The sequence below is a fragment of the Elgaria multicarinata genome, chromosome 21 (assembly GCF_023053635.1).
Source record: "Elgaria multicarinata webbii isolate HBS135686 ecotype San Diego chromosome 21, rElgMul1.1.pri, whole genome shotgun sequence".
NCBI classification, from domain to species: Eukaryota; Metazoa; Chordata; class Lepidosauria; order Squamata; family Anguidae; genus Elgaria; species Elgaria multicarinata.
This window is the reverse complement of record NC_086191.1, coordinates 1,645,820-1,667,767: the sequence shown is the minus strand read 5'-3', so window position 1 is coordinate 1,667,767 and position 21,948 is coordinate 1,645,820. Positions and strand designations below refer to the sequence as shown.

The 21,948-nt window shown below is 48.0% G+C and overlaps 2 protein-coding genes and 1 long non-coding RNA gene across 6 annotated transcripts in view; 1 reads left to right on the top strand and 2 right to left on the bottom strand.

The window, feature by feature from the left end:
- Positions 1-1,788: 1,788 nt before the first annotated feature.
- LOC134412143 (SLAM family member 5-like) lies at positions 1,789-18,174 on the bottom strand. Of its 2 annotated transcripts, none has more exons than XM_063145953.1 (7): positions 18,018-18,174; positions 9,477-9,692; positions 7,826-8,089; positions 5,258-5,380; positions 3,928-3,966; positions 2,957-3,012; positions 1,789-2,507 (listed from the first exon to the last, which is right to left on the bottom strand). In XM_063145953.1, exons 1-7 carry the CDS (start codon positions 18,055-18,057, stop codon positions 2,400-2,402), a joined length of 846 nt encoding a protein of 281 aa, XP_063002023.1. In that variant the 5' UTR covers positions 18,058-18,174; the 3' UTR covers positions 1,789-2,399. The 2 variants fall into 2 exon arrangements, with proteins under 2 accessions (XP_063002023.1, XP_063002022.1); XM_063145952.1 differs by having other exon boundaries at positions 7,826-8,008; positions 18,018-18,079.
- Positions 12,284-17,551, top strand: LOC134412170 (uncharacterized). The gene is made up of 2 exons (XR_010026392.1): positions 12,284-12,369; positions 16,831-17,551. It is a non-coding gene; the product is annotated as an uncharacterized LOC134412170 (long non-coding RNA).
- Positions 18,175-18,870: 696 nt separating the features above from the next.
- LOC134412184 (SLAM family member 5-like) overlaps positions 18,871-21,948 on the bottom strand; it is a 42,915-nt gene continuing 39,837 nt past the window's right edge. For all 3 annotated transcript variants that reach the window (XM_063146016.1, XM_063146017.1, XM_063146018.1), the window contains one exon: positions 18,871-21,762. In XM_063146016.1, the coding sequence (XP_063002086.1) occupies positions 21,676-21,762 (87 nt within the window). In that variant the 3' untranslated portion in view covers positions 18,871-21,675. The remainder of the gene's footprint in view (positions 21,763-21,948) is intronic.

Here is a 21,948-nt window from a genome sequence, read left to right as displayed (position 1 = left end):
GATGGCCTTAGAGGCCCCTTCCAACTCTGCTATTCTATGATTCTATGTCTCACTATCCACATTCTCCACACCAGGCATCATTTTGTACAAGTATTTCCACAGCAAGGACCACTGCCCAAGAATCCCGGCTGAAACCTTTGCTCCCCCCCGATTGATTGATAGATAGATTGATTGCATTTCTATACCACCCAATAGCTGAAGCTCTCTGGGTGCTTCACAAAAAAATAACCTTGCCTGCATGTATTCTTCCATAGCTTGTTTGGCATGATACAGCATCCAAGAGAGACTCCCTCCTTTTGGCCTTTATGTTGAAAAACACACTCGTGCTAAAATATACAGGGGCTGAAAGGAAGATGCATTGGGGTGTGTGTGTTGGGGTTGTGGCTGCTGGCCACGCTCCATACCAGCTGGGCATTTGGGGAGCATGAGAAGGGATGTTACTTGCCTACCAATGTAGATGTAGACTTAAAATGCTGTCACACAGAGGAGGGCCAGGATCTCTTCTCGATCCTTCCAGAGTGCAGGACACGGAATAACAGGCTCAAGTTAAAGGAAGCCAGATTCCAGCTGGACATCAGGAAAAACTTCCTGACTGTTAGAGCAGTATGACAATGGAACTAGTGACCTAGGGAGGTTGTGGTCTCTCCCACACTAGAGGCCTTCAAGAGGCAGCTGGACAACCACCTGTCGGGGATGCTTTAGGGTGGATTCCTGCATTGAGCAGGGGGTTGGACTCGATGACGTTGTAGGCCCCTTCCAACTCTGCTATTCTATAATTCTATGTCCTCCATACACATGGGGGTGGGTGTCCCCACCAACAAAGAAGAAGTGCCAGTCCTGCATATCTGTAAGTACATAAGCCCCCTTTTTACACTCACCATCTGCACAACAAGCAGGGCGCATGACCATCATTCCTGAACATGTGAGAATCTGGGCCCTGAATGGCCTGGTGCCTTAATTTGCTCCCTGTGCATGCCTTTGCATTGCCCCAGAGCGGCTTTCCCCAACCTGGTGTTCTCCAGGTGTGTTGGACTGCAGCTCTCACTATGGCCATGCTGGCTGGGAATGATGGGATCTGTAGTCCAAACTATCTGGAGGGCACCAAGTTGGGCATAGTAGCACTAGAGAGGAGATGCATCCCCTACTCCACCAGCAGGTTTAGCTTCTAGAGGTCCTGGGAAGCAAGCAAAATCTCGAAGGTGGGAGAAAAACTCAAAACAGGGCTACTGGCGTTACCAAACGCCCTGGCAAAGGTAGAAGTTGGGACCGTGATTTCCCGGGAAAGGGGCTGACTGTCCCTGGCACACAGGGAGAGGTGGAGCAGAGGCGTAATTAAGATTATAATGAAGAAAGGTAATGAATTCAGAAGAGAATTAATCATAATTCAGCCAGAAAATGCACTATTTGCATTTTGTGGGGTGTGAGTTTAGTGCTTTGTGCAAATGCTCCTGATAAAGGAGCACGGTTTGCATGTGTGGATGCTGAATTTCAAAGTTTTGAAAGCTTAAATCTACGAACTTGTTACGTTTGTTTAAACCGGGGGAAGGGAACTCGTAGCCCTCCAGATGTTGGGCTGCAACTCCCATCTGCCCCAGCCAGCATAGCCAACAGCACAGGAAGATGGGAGCTCCAGTCCAACGTTATTTCCCATCCCTGGTTTAAACGAGAGTTTCCTCTTCCTTGGTGGAGGCTCCCATGTCAGTGGGGCAATGAACCCACTCCAAGCGTTGCGCCTTGGAGGGGCCCTTTAGAGATCTGGCTGAAACCTGGCGTGGATTCATTGATCCGCTGCCATCGGAGCCACCGGCCTCCACAGCCCTGATCCCCTCACAGGCCTGTCACCCTCCTCGGGCTGCTTCATGGTGGGTGCAGCCTGCCAGTTCCACTTCACAATGAACTAAAAAACACAAGGCCACAATTAAAAACCATTGGAAACTTTGGAAATGATCAGAGCACAGTTTAGAGTGGCAGGGAGTCCCAGGAGAAAAAGAAGAGTGAGATTAGAAGAGGAAGAGGAAGAGGAGGAAGACGACGATGACAAAGAGGAGGAGGAGGAGGAGGAGGAGGAGGAAGAAGACGATGAAGACAAATGGCCAATACGTCCTGTGGTGCGTGCCTTTAAGGTGTGTAAAAAAGGTCTTCAGCTGCTCTGTATCAAGTGGACCAGGGTGACCCTCTCTGGTTAGGGAAGTCCAAACTTTTCCTGTATTATCTTGGAGAATTAAATAGTAAAGAGAGGCTAGAGGTTTCCGTATCACGAGTTGGCCTGTCTCCAGCATTTACTATGATTAGCAATTGCTCTCCAAGGTGCCCGGTCAAAAGGCCTTTCCTAGTTCCACACCCTGAGACCTCTTTAACGGCGGGATGTAAGAGCCTGAACCGAGAGTCTGAAGTGGGAATCACATCTGGCTTGGGGGCCGATCCTGCGTACCCAAGACGGCCTGGTCTTCGTTGATGGGCGACGCCTCCGTCGCTTCCAGGGCCTCCTCAGGAATCGCCGTGAAGGCCTGCAGTGGAAGAACAGAAGAAATACAAACGCCTCGCCTGGAAAAGGAACATGGAGGCCACATTGGGAGCCGAGAGCTTCGGAAGCAGGGGCATCCCCAGGCTTTTCTTGTGCTGGAAGTCTGCCCAATACTGATTTGGTTTAGTTAGAAGGACTAGCAGAGCCAGAGAGACTGAGGAGGAAGAGCCAGGAAAGGGCAAGGAGTCACCTCATGGCAACGGGCACCCTGGTGACAGCCATGCTGCTTGCAAGCGGGTTTCCACCCTCTCCAGCGAAACTGGGATGGCGGCCAAGCAGCCCTTGTCTCATCCCTCTAGGGCCGTCTTTCATGCTCCAAAGGTGTCCCGTCTCTTATTGGCCAAGTGCCACAGTACTGCACAAGGGACTGGGCACGTCTGAAAGGAAGCTGGCCTTCCGTCCCTGTCATGGGGCGCTACGAAACCAAGTTACCTCACGGGAAGAGTCCAGCCGGGCAATCTCAGCAGGGTCTTCCTCGTCGTCAGAGTCTGCAAATCAGAGCCAAAGATTAGCAATGACCTCGAACCGAGCCTCAGCTCTGAGCATCTGCTCCCCACGATCCGGGGAATGTAAGTCCTCGCCTGCCTTACAGAAGTCCTCATGAAGATTATTGCTGTAATATATCTGGAGCCCATTTCAAGGTGCTACATGGTATGCCTTTACTGCTATTTATTCATTCCGTTTATGAGTCATCCTGTAGCTAAAGCTTTCAGATCTACAGTCCGAAACAACTTGGGACCAGGATAGTTGGGAGAACTCTGCCCCTTCCCCTACCAACCTGCCCGGTCACTGAGGTCATCCGAGGGCATGCTCCTGGTGCTTCCACATAGACCTATTGCCCGATTAGAGTCCACCAGGGGAAGAGCCTTCAGCGTGGTGGCCCCCCTCCTATGGAACTGCCTGCCTCTGGAGGTCAGGCAGGCGCCAACTTTGTATTCCTTCCAGCGCCTCCTCAAAACATTGTTCCAGGAAGCCTTCCCTTAACGTCCAGCCAGTTTATTTTGCACTTTGTTTCTTTTTAAAATGTGCTTTTAATGTGTTTTTATTCTGTTTTTATTCTTATTTTATTTTGTCCACCGCTCTGAAATTCTGAATGGGGAGCGGTATATAAATATTGTAAATGAATAATAAATGATAAAATTACACACTACACTGGCAAAAAGAATTTCATTTAATAGCAGCAACAGCGACACTTTTAAACCCAGTTTTAAAAGGAAAGGTTAATCTCAAAGCCACTGAGATATACTGAAGGGCCCTTTTAAAGCACAGCAGACGATGCTTCTGGAAGGAGAGAAGCAATGCAGATACTTAGTAGTCTAAACACAGGCTTCCACCATGGTTAGCTGCCCTTTGAAAAGCTCCCTGATAGGATGAGCTATAGCCTCTCTTGCATAGACTCATACCTGAAGATTCATAGATCGATGCCGTGCTGCTGTGGCTTCCTGTGTTAAAAAAAAAAGGTGAGGGGAGGGTAATTTAATTTAATACATGGAGCAAATTTCTTTTATGAGTACTTGTGCATTTTTCTATAATAGCAGTATTTATTTTCTAGAGATGTTAGGGGAAGGTCTAAAAATAGAATGCATCCTTTTTCAAGGCCTTGAAGGATGGAAGAGCATCCAATTAAGTTATATCCACCTGCCAGAGAACTTTAATCAAGCAGCCTTAATGGGTGCAGCACAATATTGTTTTTTTCAGGGCTGCAACTGGTGCTTGAATTTGCAGTGGAGGACAGTCAGTCTAGGCCAGCGGATGCTGCAGGACTGGGAGGGCACAGTGAGGTGAGCGCCCGCCCGCCCGCCCGCCTGCCCACCAGGGCGTTCTGCTCCCCTCCCTCCGCGCACAGCATTATCGTTGTGTAAAGTGCACAAAGACAGTTGGGGCCGACTGACTTGCTCAAGTATCAGCATGGCTGGGGTCCTTGCACACACCACCTAGAAAATTAAAACGTGGTGCGCATGCCGTCCAAGACATTCCGATAAGCCGGAAAAACGGGATCTGGGACACTGATCTTTTTAGTAGTTGGAATACAGTTAATCTTTAATTTTTAAACTATTTAATCCACCTTCCGCCCACAAAGGGGCTTCCCTCAAGAGGAAGGTTATGACGTTTAGCTCATAATTAAGGCCCTACAGAGAATTATAGAATAGCAGAGTTGGAAGGGGCCTACAGGGCCATCGAGTCCAACCCCCTGCTCAATGCAGGAATCCACCCTAAAGCATCCCTGACAGATGCTTGTCCAGCTGCCTCTTGAATGCCTCTAGTGTGGGAGAGGCCACAACCTCCCTAGGGAACCAGTTCCATTGTCGTACTGCTCTAACAGTCAGGAAGTTTTTCCTGATGTCCAGCCGGAATCTGGCTTCCTTTAACTTGAGCCCGTTATTCCGTGTCCTGCACTCTGGGAGGATCGAGAAGAGATCCTGGCTATTCAAGCCAAGCTATTCATTGGACGGGACTGGGAAAGCTTCCTACAGCTGTGCCGTTCTCAGATTCGTGGGTTTGCAGTGAATACCTAGCGACCTGCCTGATCCCTTGCACTTCTGAGTTTCTATTGTATGGAAACCTCCAGCCCCAAAGGAGTGTGTGTGCTCGCCCAGCATTGCTCATGAGCATTTGAACTGACCGGGGAGCAAAGTTCCTTGCAACGCAAGGATTCACAGCCCAGCTTCAGTGAGAAGGGGACCGTGGTCAGTGTGGCTCTTGCTAGGGAAACGACCCGTGATGACGTCTCACCTCCTCCTCTCTTTCGTCTGTACATGAAGAACAGGCCAAGCAACAGAACAAGAACTATCAAAAGTGGGATGATGTATTTCGCATAAAAGGATGCAGGGAGTCCTTGGCTGAGAGAAGGCGGATCTGTGGTAACATAGGAAGAAGAGTACGTTGAGCACATGCCAAATGAAATTACGTTACGGACCTCAAATTTATTTATTTTATTTATTTAGATTATTTTTATCCCGCACCTCAGCCAAAAGGCTCTCGGAGCGGCTTACAATGTATCAATAAAGAAGACAGTCCCTACCCTCAGGCTTACATTCTTAAAAAAAGACGTGACACACAAGGAAAAGTGGATGGGGAGGGAAGAGGGAGAAAATAAAAAGAAATTAAGGAGACTGTTTAGGCTGGTGGGAAGGCCCTGCTCCATCCTCTCATCTCCCAATGGAGGGGCAAACCAACAGCTCCTTCTTCCCCACAGGGTGAAGATGTTAGCCCTGGGGGGGTGGGGGTGGTTTCCAACTGAAGAAGGCTCCGATGGTGCCTGCCTGCTCCAGTCTCCCTCGCATCTTCTTCCCCACAGGGTGAAAAAAATTAATGTTTTTGTGGCAAAATTTGCTGGATGGCCTAAGTATCTTCTTTCATTGAATTAGAATTAGGAGGCCCCAGTATTGTATGTGATCTTTCAGCTCTAAATAGTAATTTGATGCTAAGTCCTGACTTAGAGCATCAAACAACAACTCTGAAATTGTGATATAAAATTCAGGAGAGAAATATGGGGGCAGGGAAGGAAGGGGGAGCAGGGAATGGCATTTGTGTTTTTCCTTGATCAATTGATTGACACCCCTCTGCTCCACTAAGGAAATGGTGCTGAAGGTGCCATGACGCTCATTTAATTCTTTTTGGATAACAATTCTTGATTTGTTTTTCAAAATGGTGCCATCGGTCTTTCAGGGCTGTTGCCAGCCTTCCTCACTAGGGGGAGCTGCTACATTTCCAGGAGGAGCATCAAAGAAATGAATGAAAACCGCGTGTTCCAGTAAAGATTCAACCGGACGTATTGCTATAAGTACCGGTTATTTTGTTTTTGCTGATGCATTCTGCTCTACATATAATTCATCCTTTCCAATAGCTTACATTCTTGCTAATTTTGTTGATTGTAAACATATTCTATCTGTCCATACATATTTTCATAACTTTTTAAAAAGGATGGCAGTGATCTGGAAAAACCCAACCTTAGCCCAAGAGAATTCTTGGAGGTCAGAACAAGGAGGACGTCTACACACTTAAAAAGCCCCGCAATGGCTGCGTGGTGGCGCTGTGTCAGTTATACAACGCAGCATTCACCTCGCAGCCACCGCGGAACTTTGCTGAGAAGCTGTGAATAAAGGAAGTCGTGAACTTACTTCGAGTCTTTGGGTGGAGAAAGGCAAATATGGGCCTTCCACTGTCTAGCTTCACTAAGGAGGTGTCCCCTGGCTGAAGGCAACCTCTGATTGGTCAGAAGAAGCCAGGATGAAGGTGGTGGGAGGCAGGGTGACGACTCCAGTACCTGGATGACCGCCACAAGCCCACGCTCCCTCCTTGGGGTGGGGATTATCCAGCACCACCCTGCAGGAGCGAAGCCGTGGGGTCAAGGCAGCCACTAGGTGTGTGGCTGTTGGACAGCTATTGCCATTTTGGGACCATACACTGCTGAGTGTTGTTTTTTAAAACCAGTCTTTTTAAACCAGCATTTTTCCTTGTCTAAAAACAAGGTCTCGATCACAAAGCGGAAGGCCTCATGTCCCAAATGTAAAAGCCTCTTTTTCTTTGCTTTAAGGAGGAATGGCAGCTCAAGGGTGGAGCACACACTGGCTACCGGCCTGTGCAGTCAGCCTCTTAAGAATTAAAGCTTTAATGCTGAGAATAAGTTCTATTGCATTCAATGGGACATACTTCTGAGTAGACATACATAGCGTTGCCTTGTAAATCACGTTTCTAGTCCTTATGGCCATTGAGAGCAGTCTGATAAAAAGTTAGAAGTCTGAGAGGGGCTAAGCAGCATTTCCAGAAAATAGAAAATAATAATGCAGGCACGTATAATCCATGCAGGCTAAATTTACCTCTACCCATGGAGGTAAATTTAGCAGTTTGGGAGGGTGATTTCAAGGTGAAAAAGTACCAGTTAGAAAATGGGTTAACACTCACATAGATCACGATTTCCTTGTAAGTGATCTCCCCAGGACTGTTTTGGGATTAAAAATTAAAAATAAAACAAAACCCTGCATCCCTGAACTCTGTAAAGTGCTGTTTCAGCCTGGGTTCTTTGAACTCTCTGCTGTTATGCAGACAAAGAGGGCACAGATGGGAAAGAGAGGCAGGGCTCTGAGGTGACGGATGCCACCTGGGTGTGAGCATTCCATGACATCACACAGACACTTAGCCAATACTGAGAAAGGGGGAGAGCGGAATTCATGGACAGGCAAGATGCTGTGGGAACACTAACAGCCAGGCTGATAGGAACTCAGTCCTGTTTTATAAAAATGGAATGACATGGGGGGTGGCTTCTATCTTGTGAAAATACACAATGGCCACAGCGCTCACCGTGGCAGTGGTCACTCAGAGAAACGGTCCTGGAGTTCTCGCTCTCCTTGCTCCGTACGGTGCAGGTGTAGTCCAAGGAGCCATTTGGGGGCTTCTGAGTGAGACGCAGAGTTGGATCTTTGGAAAGGACCGCGCTCATTTTAGAGTTTGTCCAGGTATAACTCACGTCCCCTCCTCCTCCTCCTCCTGTCACAGCACAATGCAAGGTGACGTTGCAGGTCCCGTTCACGGAGCGGATGGCGATGCTTGGTTCGGGCAACCTCCCTTAAGGAGAAAACGAGGAGAGGCTGTCACTTCCGCAAGGGGCAGAGCCAGGCAGGCCATGTTGGAAGCACGGTGCCGTTGATTTTGACTTAAGGACACTAAAGAAGAGCTGTGTTGGACAAGACCAATCTCTGTCCTAGTTCCTGCAGCCCAATGCCTCCAGAAAGCCCACAAAGAGGGTTTAGAGGCAGCAGCAGCAGCACCTGGTATTCAAAGTATGCTCTTTCTGAACATGGAGGTTCTACTTCGCTGTCATGGCTAATATCTATTGCTAAACCTGAAGAGAGAGACGGAGCTATGGGGCAGGGGCACCCCTCCTTTTCAGCTCACTTCCACCATTGATTCCCCAGCAAGCCGCTACCCTCGGCCTCCCGTCTGCAATATTTATTAATTTTATAGTATTTTTATTCTGCTTCTCAGACAGAAAAGGCTCCCCAGGTGGCTTACAACCGATAGTAAATAAGAGAGTCCCTGCCTGCAGGCTTACAATAATAATAAAAAAAACACCATACAAGGGGGGAAAAGGGATATTATATCAGGGTATAATATTCCTTTTTTCCTTGCTATTACATCTCAGTACCGCTTCTGGGTGCTTACTCTGAGGGAGGCTCAGAAGATGGCAACAGGGGAGAGGGCCTTCTCGGTGGTGCCCCCCCCCACCATCATGGGATGATCTCCCCGACATGGCCTGCCTTGCGCCAACATTGTTATCTTTTCGGAGCCAGGTCAAGACTTTTCTCCCAGGCATTTAGAAGCATGTGATGCATTTTAATTGATCCCAAATCTGCTTTTAGGTTTGGCTGATTACTTTGGCTGTTTTTAGATGTATGTTGTCTTTGCGTATACTGTCTGTTGTAGCTTTTCATGGTTTAAAATTTTGTATATCATTTTTAATGTTTTAATCTTTTGTAAATGATCCAGAGAACTTCAGCTATGGGGCGCGGTATAGAAATGTTAACAACAAGAAGATATTGTAGATAAATTGCTTTACAAATTCTAAATAGTATTATTTGGCCTCTCCAGACACACACACCAAATTTAGGTGGTAGATTTTAAACACCAGCATGCTGAGTGTTCTAACTTCGCTAAACACGTTTTAGGGATGTTGTCCACCAATGCAATATTTATTTATTTATTATCATCAGACCTTTAATCGATGACTCAGTTAATTTAATTTAAAATGTGTATTTGCCACTAAGAAAGAAAAGAATATATGACTCTCTTTTGCCACTTTCCTTATGCATCTTCTTCTTTTCTTATAATTCTGTGATTCACAATGGTGGAATTTCTTAGCTTGAACGGCAACTCCGAAAGGTGTCATATCCCCCGTGTGATTCACACGGCCCATGTTTGATTTCTCCCCCCCCCCGCCCCATCTGAAACTCACTCGTATTAGATTCTGTGCTGCTCTTGACGGTGGTGTGAAGAGGGGTAGTGCTGATCCCCCAGCTGCCATTTGAGGGGTGGGCTTTACTGTCGTTGACCCACATCCTGTCAGTTTCACTTTCCTGCAACGTCTTGTTAACAGGCTCGTCTTTCACTCGTTGGAGAAGTTTGGTTTGGCCAACTTCAGAAGGATCCTGCTGTTCCTCTGCTTGAAGGGCTGCAAAAAAGAAAGGGGGGAGGAGAGGGGGTGAAAGGCTGGGCCTGGGGGTGGGGGACTAGAATCCTTGGGGAAACAGCTGACGATGAGCTGTGAAACATGCCACTGTGACCCATGATCTTGTGACACCCAGAGGTGGGGGGGAAATGTCACGCTGAAGCACATTGCATTCCCATGATGTGATTACGTGTGACCACATTTTGAAAGATCCCAATAGAGGAGACTTTTGATCCACACAGTGTGTATTATTTATTTACTCATTTCATGTCATGTCTATACTGTCCCATAGCCAAAGCTCTCTGGCTGGTTTACAACGAGCGGTTTATTCTGCTGAGCTCATGAATCCTCTTCTTAATTCTGCATTGCTGTGGCCGAGGTGCAGAACTGAGGGCGTGGCTCTCATCTGGACACACCCTTTCACCTGGTTGAACCCCCCTTTTCCCTGACCACTGACCATATGGTGTTTTCCCAGCTTTTGCCCATTTCACCCCATTCTAAAAGGTTGGATGCATCTCCTAAGGCTTAGGGGCTTGTCTATGCACCCTGTATGCCCCCATCATGGCTGTGCAGTAGCACTGCATTGATTAAATGACGCAGTCGTCAACTTGCAGCCAGTCGGGCCTTTTCACGGTGTCATCTTACCGTGACTTTTTCAATTGCTCTAAAGCATCCCTGGAACCCAGCACACCCTTGAAATTGCACCATGGTTCTGCTCTCTGTTCAATACAGGGCAAAGGTTTGAAGATCATCCACCCCGCCCCACTTCCCAAGGGAAAAACGGAGGCTCCACTGAAAATGGCTTCCTGACATGCAACTCTATTGTCGCTACTTCGCAGCAGCGATGCTGCGGGTTTTGGTGGTGGGGAAATGGGGAGGAAAAGTGGCATCATAGAGACACAGCCTTCGGTACTGGCAGTAAGAGCTGGTGTTTTTTGGTATTTTGGCCCCACCGTGTTTACCTTTGGCCTTCAGATTGAAAGACGTTCTGCATCCCTGTGCACTGGGGTCATTTTGCCCCATATTATAGACTGAGGCAGGATCTACACTACTGCTTTAAAGTGCTTTATAACAGTTATAAAGCGCTTTAACTGCTTTAAAGCACTATAAAACTGTTATAAAGCGCTTTAAAGCACTAGTCTCGATCCGGAGGAATAACCTTTCCTGTGGGTGGAGCCTTTCTTCACAAAGGCTCCCGCCAAAAGGATTTCTGATAAGCTGCCTCTGGTCAGGAAGAGCCCCCCAAAAACCTGAGTCTGTCCAGGTGATCGGAGGGCTCCTCCCTACAGCCCAGCCCAACAAAGGCACTTTGGATTTTCTGGCTCAAGCCCAGAAACACAGAACTTAACAAAATCTTGTAAAAAATCCTAACAGTAAGTGGCAGTAAGTGTAACCATGCAGTCCTTCATACAGAGAAGAGTTTAGTGACAATTCCCTTTTGAAAACATCACAGCCCGATATCCGAAAATAAAAACGAGTTTATTTGATGCGCAAGCAGCCTTGAGCACCATTTCTTTGATTGATTTATAACCCAATTTCCATCTATCTATCCAATAGATAAATAAATAAAACGGGAAATGGAGGAAAAAACAAGGAAAGACAAGAATCACACAGAATTCCAAATGAAATCAGTAAAGTCCATCTAACTTAGCTATTTACATGTTTCCTACCCTAGTAGAGTTTTGGGTTCCAGACCTTATGCAGAGTTCTTTATTTATTTATTGCATTTCTATACAACCAAATAGCCGAAGTTTTCTGGGTGGTTCACAAAAATTGCAGACAGGATGGTCTGTGAGAGAACACCTTGGGCTCATTGAGACTCCCAAGGAGTGAGCAAACTCTTACTTTCATGGGAATCCGAATTCAGTAAAAGCTGCCCCCTAGGTGGAGACTGCTCATTGTTTTGTCCAGCAATATGATAGCTCTCATTTCTGACGATAGTGGTCTAGCCAGCAAATCAGAAAATTACTGGGCCCACATTCCTAATGACTCTTACATCTCAAAAGACTCAACTGGTTTGAACCAGTTAGTCTTGAATACTGTGTTATCTTCAGTATTCGAGGCAGTAAGCCTGTGTGCCCCAGTTGCTGGGGAACATGGGTGGGAGAGTGCTGTTGCACCATGTCCTGCTTTGTTGGCCCCTGTGTGAACAGAGTGCTGGACTAGACGGACTCTTGGTCTGATCCAGCATCAAGGCTCTTCTTATGTTCCCTTATGAAAGGAGCTTAAGTTTTTCAGTGTGCATTGGGAAAGAGAGATAAGAGATTTTGGCCCTGTTCAGAAGACACGTTAAACCATGGCTTTAACCACGGTGAATAAGGCAAGGAGCATTCAAGAGGCAGCTGGACAACCATCTGTCAGGGATGCTTTAGGGTGGATTCCTGCATTGAGCAGGGGGTTGGACTCGATGGCCTTGTAGGCCCCTTCCAACTGCTATTCTATGATTCTTTGATTCTATGGTTAAAGCCATGGTTTAAGGTGTCTTCTGAACAGGGCCATTGCCTATTTGGATACTAACTTACAGAGGGTCTAGGGGGCACTGTTGAGCTACACCAGAATATACGGCTTTGTCACAGACTATCAGTAGTTCTGGTGCAAACTACAGCAACAGCTTCGCTTCCTTATGCAGTGGCAGGACTTGAGACTATGGCTGCTGGACCTGCTTACTTTGAAGAGGAAGGTGAGCAAGAGAAAGGAGGGTTGCAGTGGTCCCCATCTCTATTTTCATCCTTGTGACGGACTATTCCGTTGTAGCATTTGTAGGCTGTGTATCGCCTGTGAGCTGGATGCCAGGCAGGCAAGCATTTCACTACACATTCACGGTGTGTTTGCACTTGCTGCGTGTTGCTGTTCTCTTCACCCCTTAGAAGGATGGCACAGTAGCTGAGCTACCCCTGGCTGGTACAGACTCAATATGGGTCTGCCTTAATGGTTGCCTCCCCTTCTTTTTCAGGCCCATCCTTGTGCAGGCAGCCATTCGAGTTGACGGAAGGACCATTTCAGAAAGACAGTGGGCGTTGTAGACTTGGCAGACAGGGCCGGATGGGTCTCAGAGTGGGCGATTTCTCAGCAGCCCGAATATTGAACAGGTGGCTGTGTTATCATCAAGTCCTAGTGTTCCTGGGAATTAGCCCTTTCTGAAAATTCTGCATGCTGGAGAGAATTTGCGTGCCAATCTTCTCACTGCAATTAAAACGATGCGAGGGGGGATTTGCATTGCAAGCGCCGGCAGCTTTGCCCGTCGGTTCATTAACTTCCCTTTCATGCGGCCTCTCTGAGCAGCACCCCTGGGATCGCGAGGGGGCTTTGGGCACTGCCCTTGTTCTCCGCAAGCCTCGCCTCTTCCCCATGTGCGAGGCAGAGATAAAACTGAAATGACTGCGCAGAGAGCGGGTGGATTTTAAAGGCCTTTCCATTTTGGAACAGAACCCGTGTTAGCATCACCTTGAAAACTCTCTGGAAAAATGCAGACAGGCCAAAAAGCAGGACATTGTCAGTGCTAATGGATAGAACAGCATCAGCTTTTCCATTGAGGGTTTCCATTAACCTCCTTGATCTTGGAGTCATTGGGTTTTTTATGTATGTGTTTCATAGAATCATAGAATAGCAGAATTGGAAAGGGCCTACAAGGCCATCGAGTCCAACCCCCTGCTCGATGCAGGAATCCACCCTAAAGCATCCCTGACAGATGGTTGTCCAGCTGCCTCTTGAAGGCCTCTAGGGTGGGAGAGGCCACAACCTCCCTAGGTCACTGATTCCATTGTCGTACTGCTCTAACAGTCAGGAAGTTTTTCCTGATGTCCAGCTGGAATCTGGCTTCCTGTTACTTGAGCCTATGAATCCGTGTCCTGCACTCTGGGAGGATCGAGAAGAGATCCTGGCCCTCCTATGTGTGACAACCTTTAAAGTATTTGAAGAGTGCTATCATGTCTCCCCTCAATCTTCTCTTCTCCAGGCTAAACATGCCCAGTTCTTTCAGTCTCTCCTCATGGGGCTTTGTTTCCAGACCCCTGATCATCCTGGTTGCCCTGCTCTGAACACGCTCCAGCTTGTCTGCGTCCTTCTTGAATTGTGGAGTCCAGAACTGGACGTAATACTCCAGCATGGGGTTTGATTGAGGATATACTTGAAGGTTTGTGGGCATTATCTGCCAACCTCTCTGAATCTGGAGGAGCACGTGAATCCCATGCGCCATCTATGACTCTGCCTGATGAGGCGGCGGAGGGGCAGGCGCAGCGCATGAAGCCGCACCGTTCCCTACCCCCTCCAGGAGGTCCTCTCGCCACAGCGTCAGCAGGTGCTCCGGAGAGCCCTGCCGGCTGCTCTCCCAGGGCGGCACTGGCTGCCGTGAAAGCGCAGCCGCCCACCTCCTCCTCCCCTCACTGTGCACGGCCGACGTGCGACTTCCTGTGAGAGCCCCACGAGGCCTCCCTCGTGAGGCTCCGCAGCCCATCTTCGCTCTAGCTTCAGGTTGGCGCCGGCGAGAGACCTTGCGGGGGGCTGCTTCGAAGGGATCTCTTCTCCATCTAGTCCAGTATTGTCTCCTCTGGATGATGGCGGAAGGTGGAAGCCTGACAAGCAACGTTGCAGCCAGTTCCTCTCTTGGAACCCGTGTTCGTACAGAGGCTTGGGGACTCTGGTTTGCTTTTGTGTGGAAAGGAGGACCGGGCTCCTGTATCTTTAACCGTTGTCTAGAAAAGGGAATTTCAGCAGGTGCCATTGGTATGCATGCAGCACCTGGTGGAATCCCCTCTTCTTCATCACAACAGTTAAAGACCTGCCTAGAGCATAGAATTGTAGAGTTGGAAGGGGCCCATAAGCCCATCGAGTCCAACCCCCCGCTTGATGCAGGAATTGACCTTTAAGCATGACCAGATACAAAAGAGGCAGGGCTCCTGCAGCTTCAACAGTTGTGATGAAGAAGAGTGTATTTCACCAGGTGCTGCAGGCATACCAATGACACCTGCTGAAATTCCCTTTTCTAGACAACTGTTAAAGGTGCAAGAGCCCTGCCCTCGTGTTCAACCCCTACTTTTGTGGGGCTCTTTCACGGAACTGCTCTGTACAGCTCTGGGGCTGCCTGGGCAGGGATCTGGAAGATTCTTCCAGTTACCGAAAAGAGAAGGGAAGAACAGGCCCCAAAGGCGGAGAGGTGTTTTGCTGTTTCATTGTGGCTGGGTGTATGGAGCAAGCTGATAAAGGAGAACGGATATTATGAAAGACTCATCGTTCGGCCTTTCCCTGGCTTTGACATGAACTAGAAACATGAACTGTTTATCTTGCCATCAACATCTGACAGCCTGGGCTGGATCGGCCCCTCCAGATGCCACCCTCGGCTGCCCTCCGGCAACTGCCAACCCCGGAGGGAAATCGAGGGAAGGGGTGAGCCGGCTGGATCAGACAAAAGGCCCAGCTAGCCCAGTGTCCTGCTTCTGACAGGGGGTAGTCAGATGCCCTCGTAAAGCCCGCAAGCCGGGCAGGAAGGCAACAGGGCGTAGCCTGAAGGCACATGAAGGCCCCCACTGCTGAAGCCAAGCTGGTCCAGGTCTGGGCAGTGCTTGGAGGGGAGGCCCCTGGGAATCCCATGGAGCCACCTTGAGTTCCATGATGGAAGAAAGGAAGGGCTATAAAGGTCCTGAATAGATAAAATAAACAGCCCTTCCCTGTTGCTATCCTCTGCGGTTGGTACACACAGGTGGACTGCCTCCAAACATGGAGGCTCGATTGAGCTATTTAATTGACATTTAATAGGGATAAATTTTTATTTATAAATTTTAATTGACATTTAATAGGAATAAATGGCAAGTTCTACATTTAGGAAATAGAAACCAAATGCACAGTTACAAAATGGGGGCTACTTGGCTCAGCAATACTACAAAGGAGAAGGATCTTGGAATTGTTGTAGATCACAAGCTGAATATGAGCCAACAGTGCGATATGGCTGCAAGAAAGGCAAATGCTATTTTGGGCTGCATTAATAGAAGTAGAGCTTCCAAATCACATGAGGTACTGGTTCCTCTCTATTTGGCCCTGGTTAGGCCTCATCTAGAGTATTGTGTCCAGTTCTGGGCTCCACAATTCAAGAAGGACGCAGACAAGCTGGAGCGTGTTCAGAGGAGGGCAAGCAGGATGATCGGGTCTGGAAACAAAGCCCTATGAAGAGAGACTGAAAGAACTGGGCATGTTTAGCCTGGAGAAGAGAAGATTGAGGGGAGACACGATAGAACTCTTCAAATACTTAAAAGGTTGTCACACAGAGGAGGGCCAGGATCTCTTCTCGATCCTCCCAGAGTGCAGGACACGGAATAACGGGCTCAAGTTAAAGGAAACTAGATGCCAGCTGGACATCAGGAAAAACTTCCTGACTGTTAGAGCAGTACGACAATGGAATCAGTTACCTAGGGAGGTTGTGGGCTCTCCCACACTGGAGGCCTTCAAGAGGCAGCTGGACAACCATCTGTCAGGGATGCTTTAGGGTGGATTCCTGCAATGAGCAGGGGGTTGGACTCGATGGCCTTGTAGGCTCCTTCCAACTCTGCTATTCTACGATTCTATGATTCTATGATTCTATCAGAGCTAATAGGATAGACCAACCCTCGGCTATGAATATATTAAATCCCCTATTATAGCCCTCTAAGGGAGTAGCTGCCACTATATCTTGTGGCAATGGCCCAGCAGCAGCAGCAGGATTTGGGGGAGGGGAGAGCCGGAGGAAATTAATCACCAATCAGGGCCTTACATCACCATGGCTTACCTATTTGCTTGAGCAGCGCCCCTCCCCCATTACACATAGGGGTGTCTCTACTCCAGTTGCACCCAACCTGGTGCCCTCCAGATGTTTTGGACTGTAACTCCCATCATTCCCAGCCAGCATGGACAATGAGCCGGAATGCTGGGTGTTGCTATCCAACCCATCTGGAGGGCACCAGACGCTGCTCACGTCTCCATCTTGGTGCCTGTGGACCTTGCCACCCGCCAGGTTCCCTGTCCCTCCTAGTTTTTATTTGTGTGTGTGTGTTTAAACTGGAGGACTAGCATACTCACTGCAATGCGAAAAGTTGGCCCTTCCATCACCGCCTTTATTTCCAGCTGTACCTCCTAGCCACGTATAACTTTATTGCATTGCTTTTGTATACCACAGATCAGAGAAGGTAGCATCAAGTTCAAGAGGTCACCAGCATGATTAACGAGCAGAGTCAAGGAAGCGATGGGGGAAAAGGAGGCTTCCTTCAGAAAACGGATGTCTTGCCCAAATGAGGAGAACAAAAAGGAACACAAAAAGGAGCACAAAGGACATGGAAGGAAGGATTTTGAGGAGCACGTTTCTGATATTATTAAGACCAACAATAAAAAATATATATCTTTCAATGCATCAGAAGCAGGAAACTCTCTAGGGAGGCTGTAGGACCTCTCTCTCTTTGGCAGGAGGGAGGGTGGGACAGCCTGCTACCCTCCAGATGTTTGGCACTGGAGCCCAACAACATCTGGAGAGCTGCCACCCTCATAAAAAGACACGTTTAAATCTTTACCCATTGATGCATTTTGCTTTGTGACTTTTTGACCTAAGCAACCTTCTTTCCAGATGAAGTTCTGACCAAAGCGATTTATGATTGAACCCAAACTGGGCACATAAAAGAAAAGAAAATAATTTTAAAGGAAAGGTGAGAAAATCGCCTGAAGAACTGAAGGCAGTAATGTTAAGTATCAGCTTTCAAGTTTCAGTAGTTTCCACGCCTTGTTATTTTCTTTTGAAAATGTACATTTAAAAAAAGATTCTAAATTAGCAAGCTGGGAAATTTGAGAGGTGGGGGTGGGAAATTCTACTGAAATGTATTTGTCATTAATTAATATCTCCTTTCTGAGTTGCTCGCTGGTTCCTTATTCTTTGAACTCTCCTCAAATAGGATTCCCCCCCTGCCTATGGATACTCATGCCACTTCCAGGATGCAAAAGCAGGCCAAGCCCCATGTTTGAAATTTCTAGACCTAATTTTTTTGATGCTACTCCCTCGAGAAACCTAAAGTCCCACAGTGCTCAGCCCTCTCTACTGTAAAAACTAGCTACCACTTCCACCCTGATATGGGGAATTGAACCACGAAGTGGTTGTGACCCTTGTCGCTACGCCTGACCCCAAATTTCCACCCTCGGCAGGCAAAACGTCATTCTGCAAGCCACACATCCTTCTCCTACGCCTGCTCCTACCTGTTTGGTTTGCAGCGATGTGCCTAGAGCCACATCAAAGGTGAGAGGAAGGTGGCTCTCTTCCCTCTGTGCTCTTTGGAAATGACACTTCCCACCTAACGCGACATTTCTGACGTTGGGACTCACCTAGCAGAGGAGAAATCACCACAATCCAAAGCCACCTCATGGTTTTCTGTCTACTGTCGAGCCTCAAGCCAATGAACAGTTGTGGTAAGCAACAGTTCCGCCTTTCCTGCCTCAGCTTCCTCTTAACAAGAGAGGAAGAGGTTCTCGAGAAGCAGCAGCTCCCCACCATTTAAGCTCCTTTTAAGGTCCTTCACAGTCCGACTCCCTGAGATCTTTTGGTGCAGTGGAGGCTGAAGGCTCCGATGTCAGTGGGCTGGTGAATCCACTCCAGGTTTCAGTCAGAACTCTAAAGGTCCCTGCTCCCTCTCCGCTTAGTTGTTGTGAAATGCCCAGAGAGCTTCAGCTATGAGCTGGTGGTGTAGGAATGGAATAAATAAGACAGACCCAACAGACCTGCTCCTAGTGCTGATGAAAACTCCAAGCACTGGTCTGGATCCACACAGCTGCCTGCGTTTTGGGGTGCTTCTTGAGGGAGGGGGTGGCTCTGAGGACCGTCACGATGAGCGCCTGCGCTTCCATGCAGACCGTTGCACAGAGCTGCATGCAAGGCGGAGTCCGGCCTTACCCATGCTGTAACATGATGCCAGCTCTCCACCTTAAGCCAGGGTGTCGCATCATAGAATCGCAGAATAAGTTGGAAGGGGCCTACAAGGCCATCGAGTCCAACCCCCTGCTCAATGCAGGGATCCACCCTAAAGCATCCCTGACAGGTGGCTGTCCAGCTGCCTCTTGTGTGGGAGAGCCCACCACCTCCCTGGGTCATGGTTCCATTGTCTTTCTGCTCTAACACCTGCAGCAAAGAGGTGATAACCTTAACCTAACACAGTATAAATGAAAACAAGAAAGTTAAGGAAACAGGTAAAAAAAATGCAATTTTATATAATAAAATATAATGTTAAAAACAACATACACAGAGCATTTCACAAGTACAATAATACAACAAGACAATCAGAATGCTGGGCAGAAAGCGCTCAGTAAACTTGATCCATTTGGCCAGATGCGTTTCGACCCTTGGTCTTCCTCAATGGCCAGTTTGCCAAGCTGATTAGTACCGTGGGTAATTTTCTCCCGGGGCTGACTTAAAAGTTCCAAAAATTAAACGAAATCAGATGTCACTCCCCACAATATACGGTATGAGTCCAAATATTCAAAGGAAGCCCATGGAAAAGGTATTCCAAACAGCCACTGCTCGCAAGCACGTGTAGAGACTGGGCTGACAGCTGAATCAGGAGTGGCCCCGGGCAAAGTTCCTTCATGGCCCCGGCGGGCAGCACAATAGCTTAGGGGATGCAGGGCAGGCCGCCTGGCCCCACCCTCCAGCACCTGCTGTCCCAGGTGCCCTCTTTACTCTAATTATAGGGCTGGAGGAGTATTTATTTATTTATTTTATTACATTTATATACCGCCCCCCAGCCGAAGCTCTCTGGGCGGTTTACAACAATTAAAAATAGTAAACATTAAAAGTATACAAAAATTTGTTTTTTACTGTAAGGTCTTCAAAAGGTATAGAGACAAATGAAAGCCATCACAAACACTCATTTGGTTACTTGGCAGCATTTCATTGCTTTTGCGGTACCTACCTGGCTAAAGTCTTGTTCGACCGTTTGTGATGAATCTGGATTATTATTATTTTTACAGTATTTTAGTAAAATTAACATATCTGGATAGCACCGGGTTGGGGAAGGGTGGCAAAAAAACACACAACACAGTATAAAATCCATGTAACAGACTCGCTATTTTAGTTCCGGAGAAATGGCAGAGGAAGCTAAGTATGACTGGGTGAATTCTTCCAAGCGGTTCCAAGATAAGAGCACCTGCTCTGAGCATTTCTATTTCCAGTGCAAAACGCGTTAATTGCCTGTTGTGAATACAGATCCTGCTGAACAAGTAGTAAGATTTCGGATCCAAGAGGATCCTTGGAGGGAAAAGCAGAGGCTGGACGTGCAAGCGTGACGTGATGTGCAAGTGTGCGCTGACACCAAGTGCAGAGAGCAGAGTGCATAGGCAATGGTTCAGTTCTGCCTTGTGAATGCCGCACACTTGCTCTTACGGTGCCGCTGCTGTTATGGTTCAGCTGCCTTTGTGGTTCAGTGCTCGGAGCATGTGATGGAAGTAGTATAGCATCACATCAAAACAGCGCATGACGACGGTCTGCAGGAAGGCAGCGGCGTCAATGAGACTCACGGGGCAAATTTCTCATGTTCCTAGTTTTGACCTGATGAGTTCTGTCTGTCTCCAAACTGCGCACGTGATGCTCATATTCTATGAATATGGTTCTGACTTCAAATAGCACCTGAAGGATTTGGCTTGGGGCTGCTGGTTATGGGGCTGAGCGGGGAGTTTTACCTTTTCTCCCTTGCTACAGTGCTGATGAAAATCGCTCCCCACCCTCCTCCACGAGCTGAGATTTGCTCCAGTGGGTTAGCCCTCCCTCCTGGACCTGCACCGCTATTTGCAACTGTGGGGAGGGGAACACCCGTGGAATTGTGTTGTTTGCTTAAATCTCCGCCTCGTTCATCCCACCTTTAGATCTTTTCCAAGGGTTTGGTGATGTGGGTCTTGAATGAATGTGCTCCATCGATAGGGAACTTCATCCCATGTACCTGTTTCCCTCGAATTACCACCTAGAGCGCAAAGCTGTCACCGTTATTGTTGTTGCTACTAGGTGGCTAGATCCTTTGCATACCAGGAAATGGGTTTAAGGGGAGAAAGGTAAAAAAAATCATAAAAAATCAACGGATGATCCAATCCGATTCAAATTTGGTATGCTTAAAGCTCTCCTTAATAACTATTACTGTGCCAATTTTGATGTCTTTATCTTTAAAGCTTACGCAGACGTAAGCATTTGTTTAATTTTTCTTCAAATCCTGCTCCTGCACCCCAGTGGCCACTCGGAAAACAACAAATGATACGCTCGAAAACTAGTAGCAAAATACGGCGAGGCTTTTGCCTTTGAAGCACAATTAAAGCAGGGTGCATGGGAGTACTTCACAATCAAAGCAGATTATAAGCTGGAAAACTTCGGAGTCCTTTGCACGTAATTCACAGTGATTGCACAGTATAACACTGGTGTGATAAAGCTCAAGTGATCCGCTAGGGTTGTTCTCATCGCAAGGGGGGGGGGGGAAATCTGGAAAATGTTTGTGCGGACTGAGCACGCGAGGATGAAGGACAACAGCCCCCAGGGCTATCTCAAGGGCAGATTTTGCCTCCACTCTCCAGACGTGGCTGTGACCAGACGCAGCCTGTTTCTCTGTGAGGCAATCCAGCGCAGCACACGGGTGAGGGCTGCGTCTGAACGTTGCAAGCACGCGGGCTGGTCGTCTCCCGGGAAGGTGCCCATTTCATGGCCACGTGCTCACAGGATCAGCCCCAGCTATGTGGTTGCGCCATTCAGATGCAGCGCCCAGCTGTGTGGAAGCATCTCGTGGAAAAGCAGCATTTCATGGCTACTAACATCTGGCGTCCTCCCCGCCCAGATTGGGACCACCTGGAGTGGAAGAGTACCTGAACGCTTGTTGCATGTCTTTGGGAGGGAGAACTGCAGGTCTCAATAGCTGCAAGCGCCTCTCCTGCTCTGTTTTGGCAGAAGGAGCGAACATTGGGTTTTCGTGCTCCTCAGGCATTGTCGTCCATCCTTTCGTGGTCCAGGGCGCCGCTAAATAATGTCATTGTATTCTTGAGCTTTGGGAAGTTTTGGGCAGTTCACCGTTTCATAGACTGTCTTGATGTGCTCATCTTCGTTCTGCAAAAGAAAGCAGGTTGTTAAGAAGGTCCGTCTGTGTGTCTGTCCAGAAACAGGAACGAGGGCCAGTTTGCATAGGACCAACTTCAACGACGTAAGAGAAGACTCACTTCTGGAAGAGAGAAATGCTCTGACTGCTACAGCAGCCTCTTTTGCACAATTGCCAGCTAGGTCATTCTGAAAAAT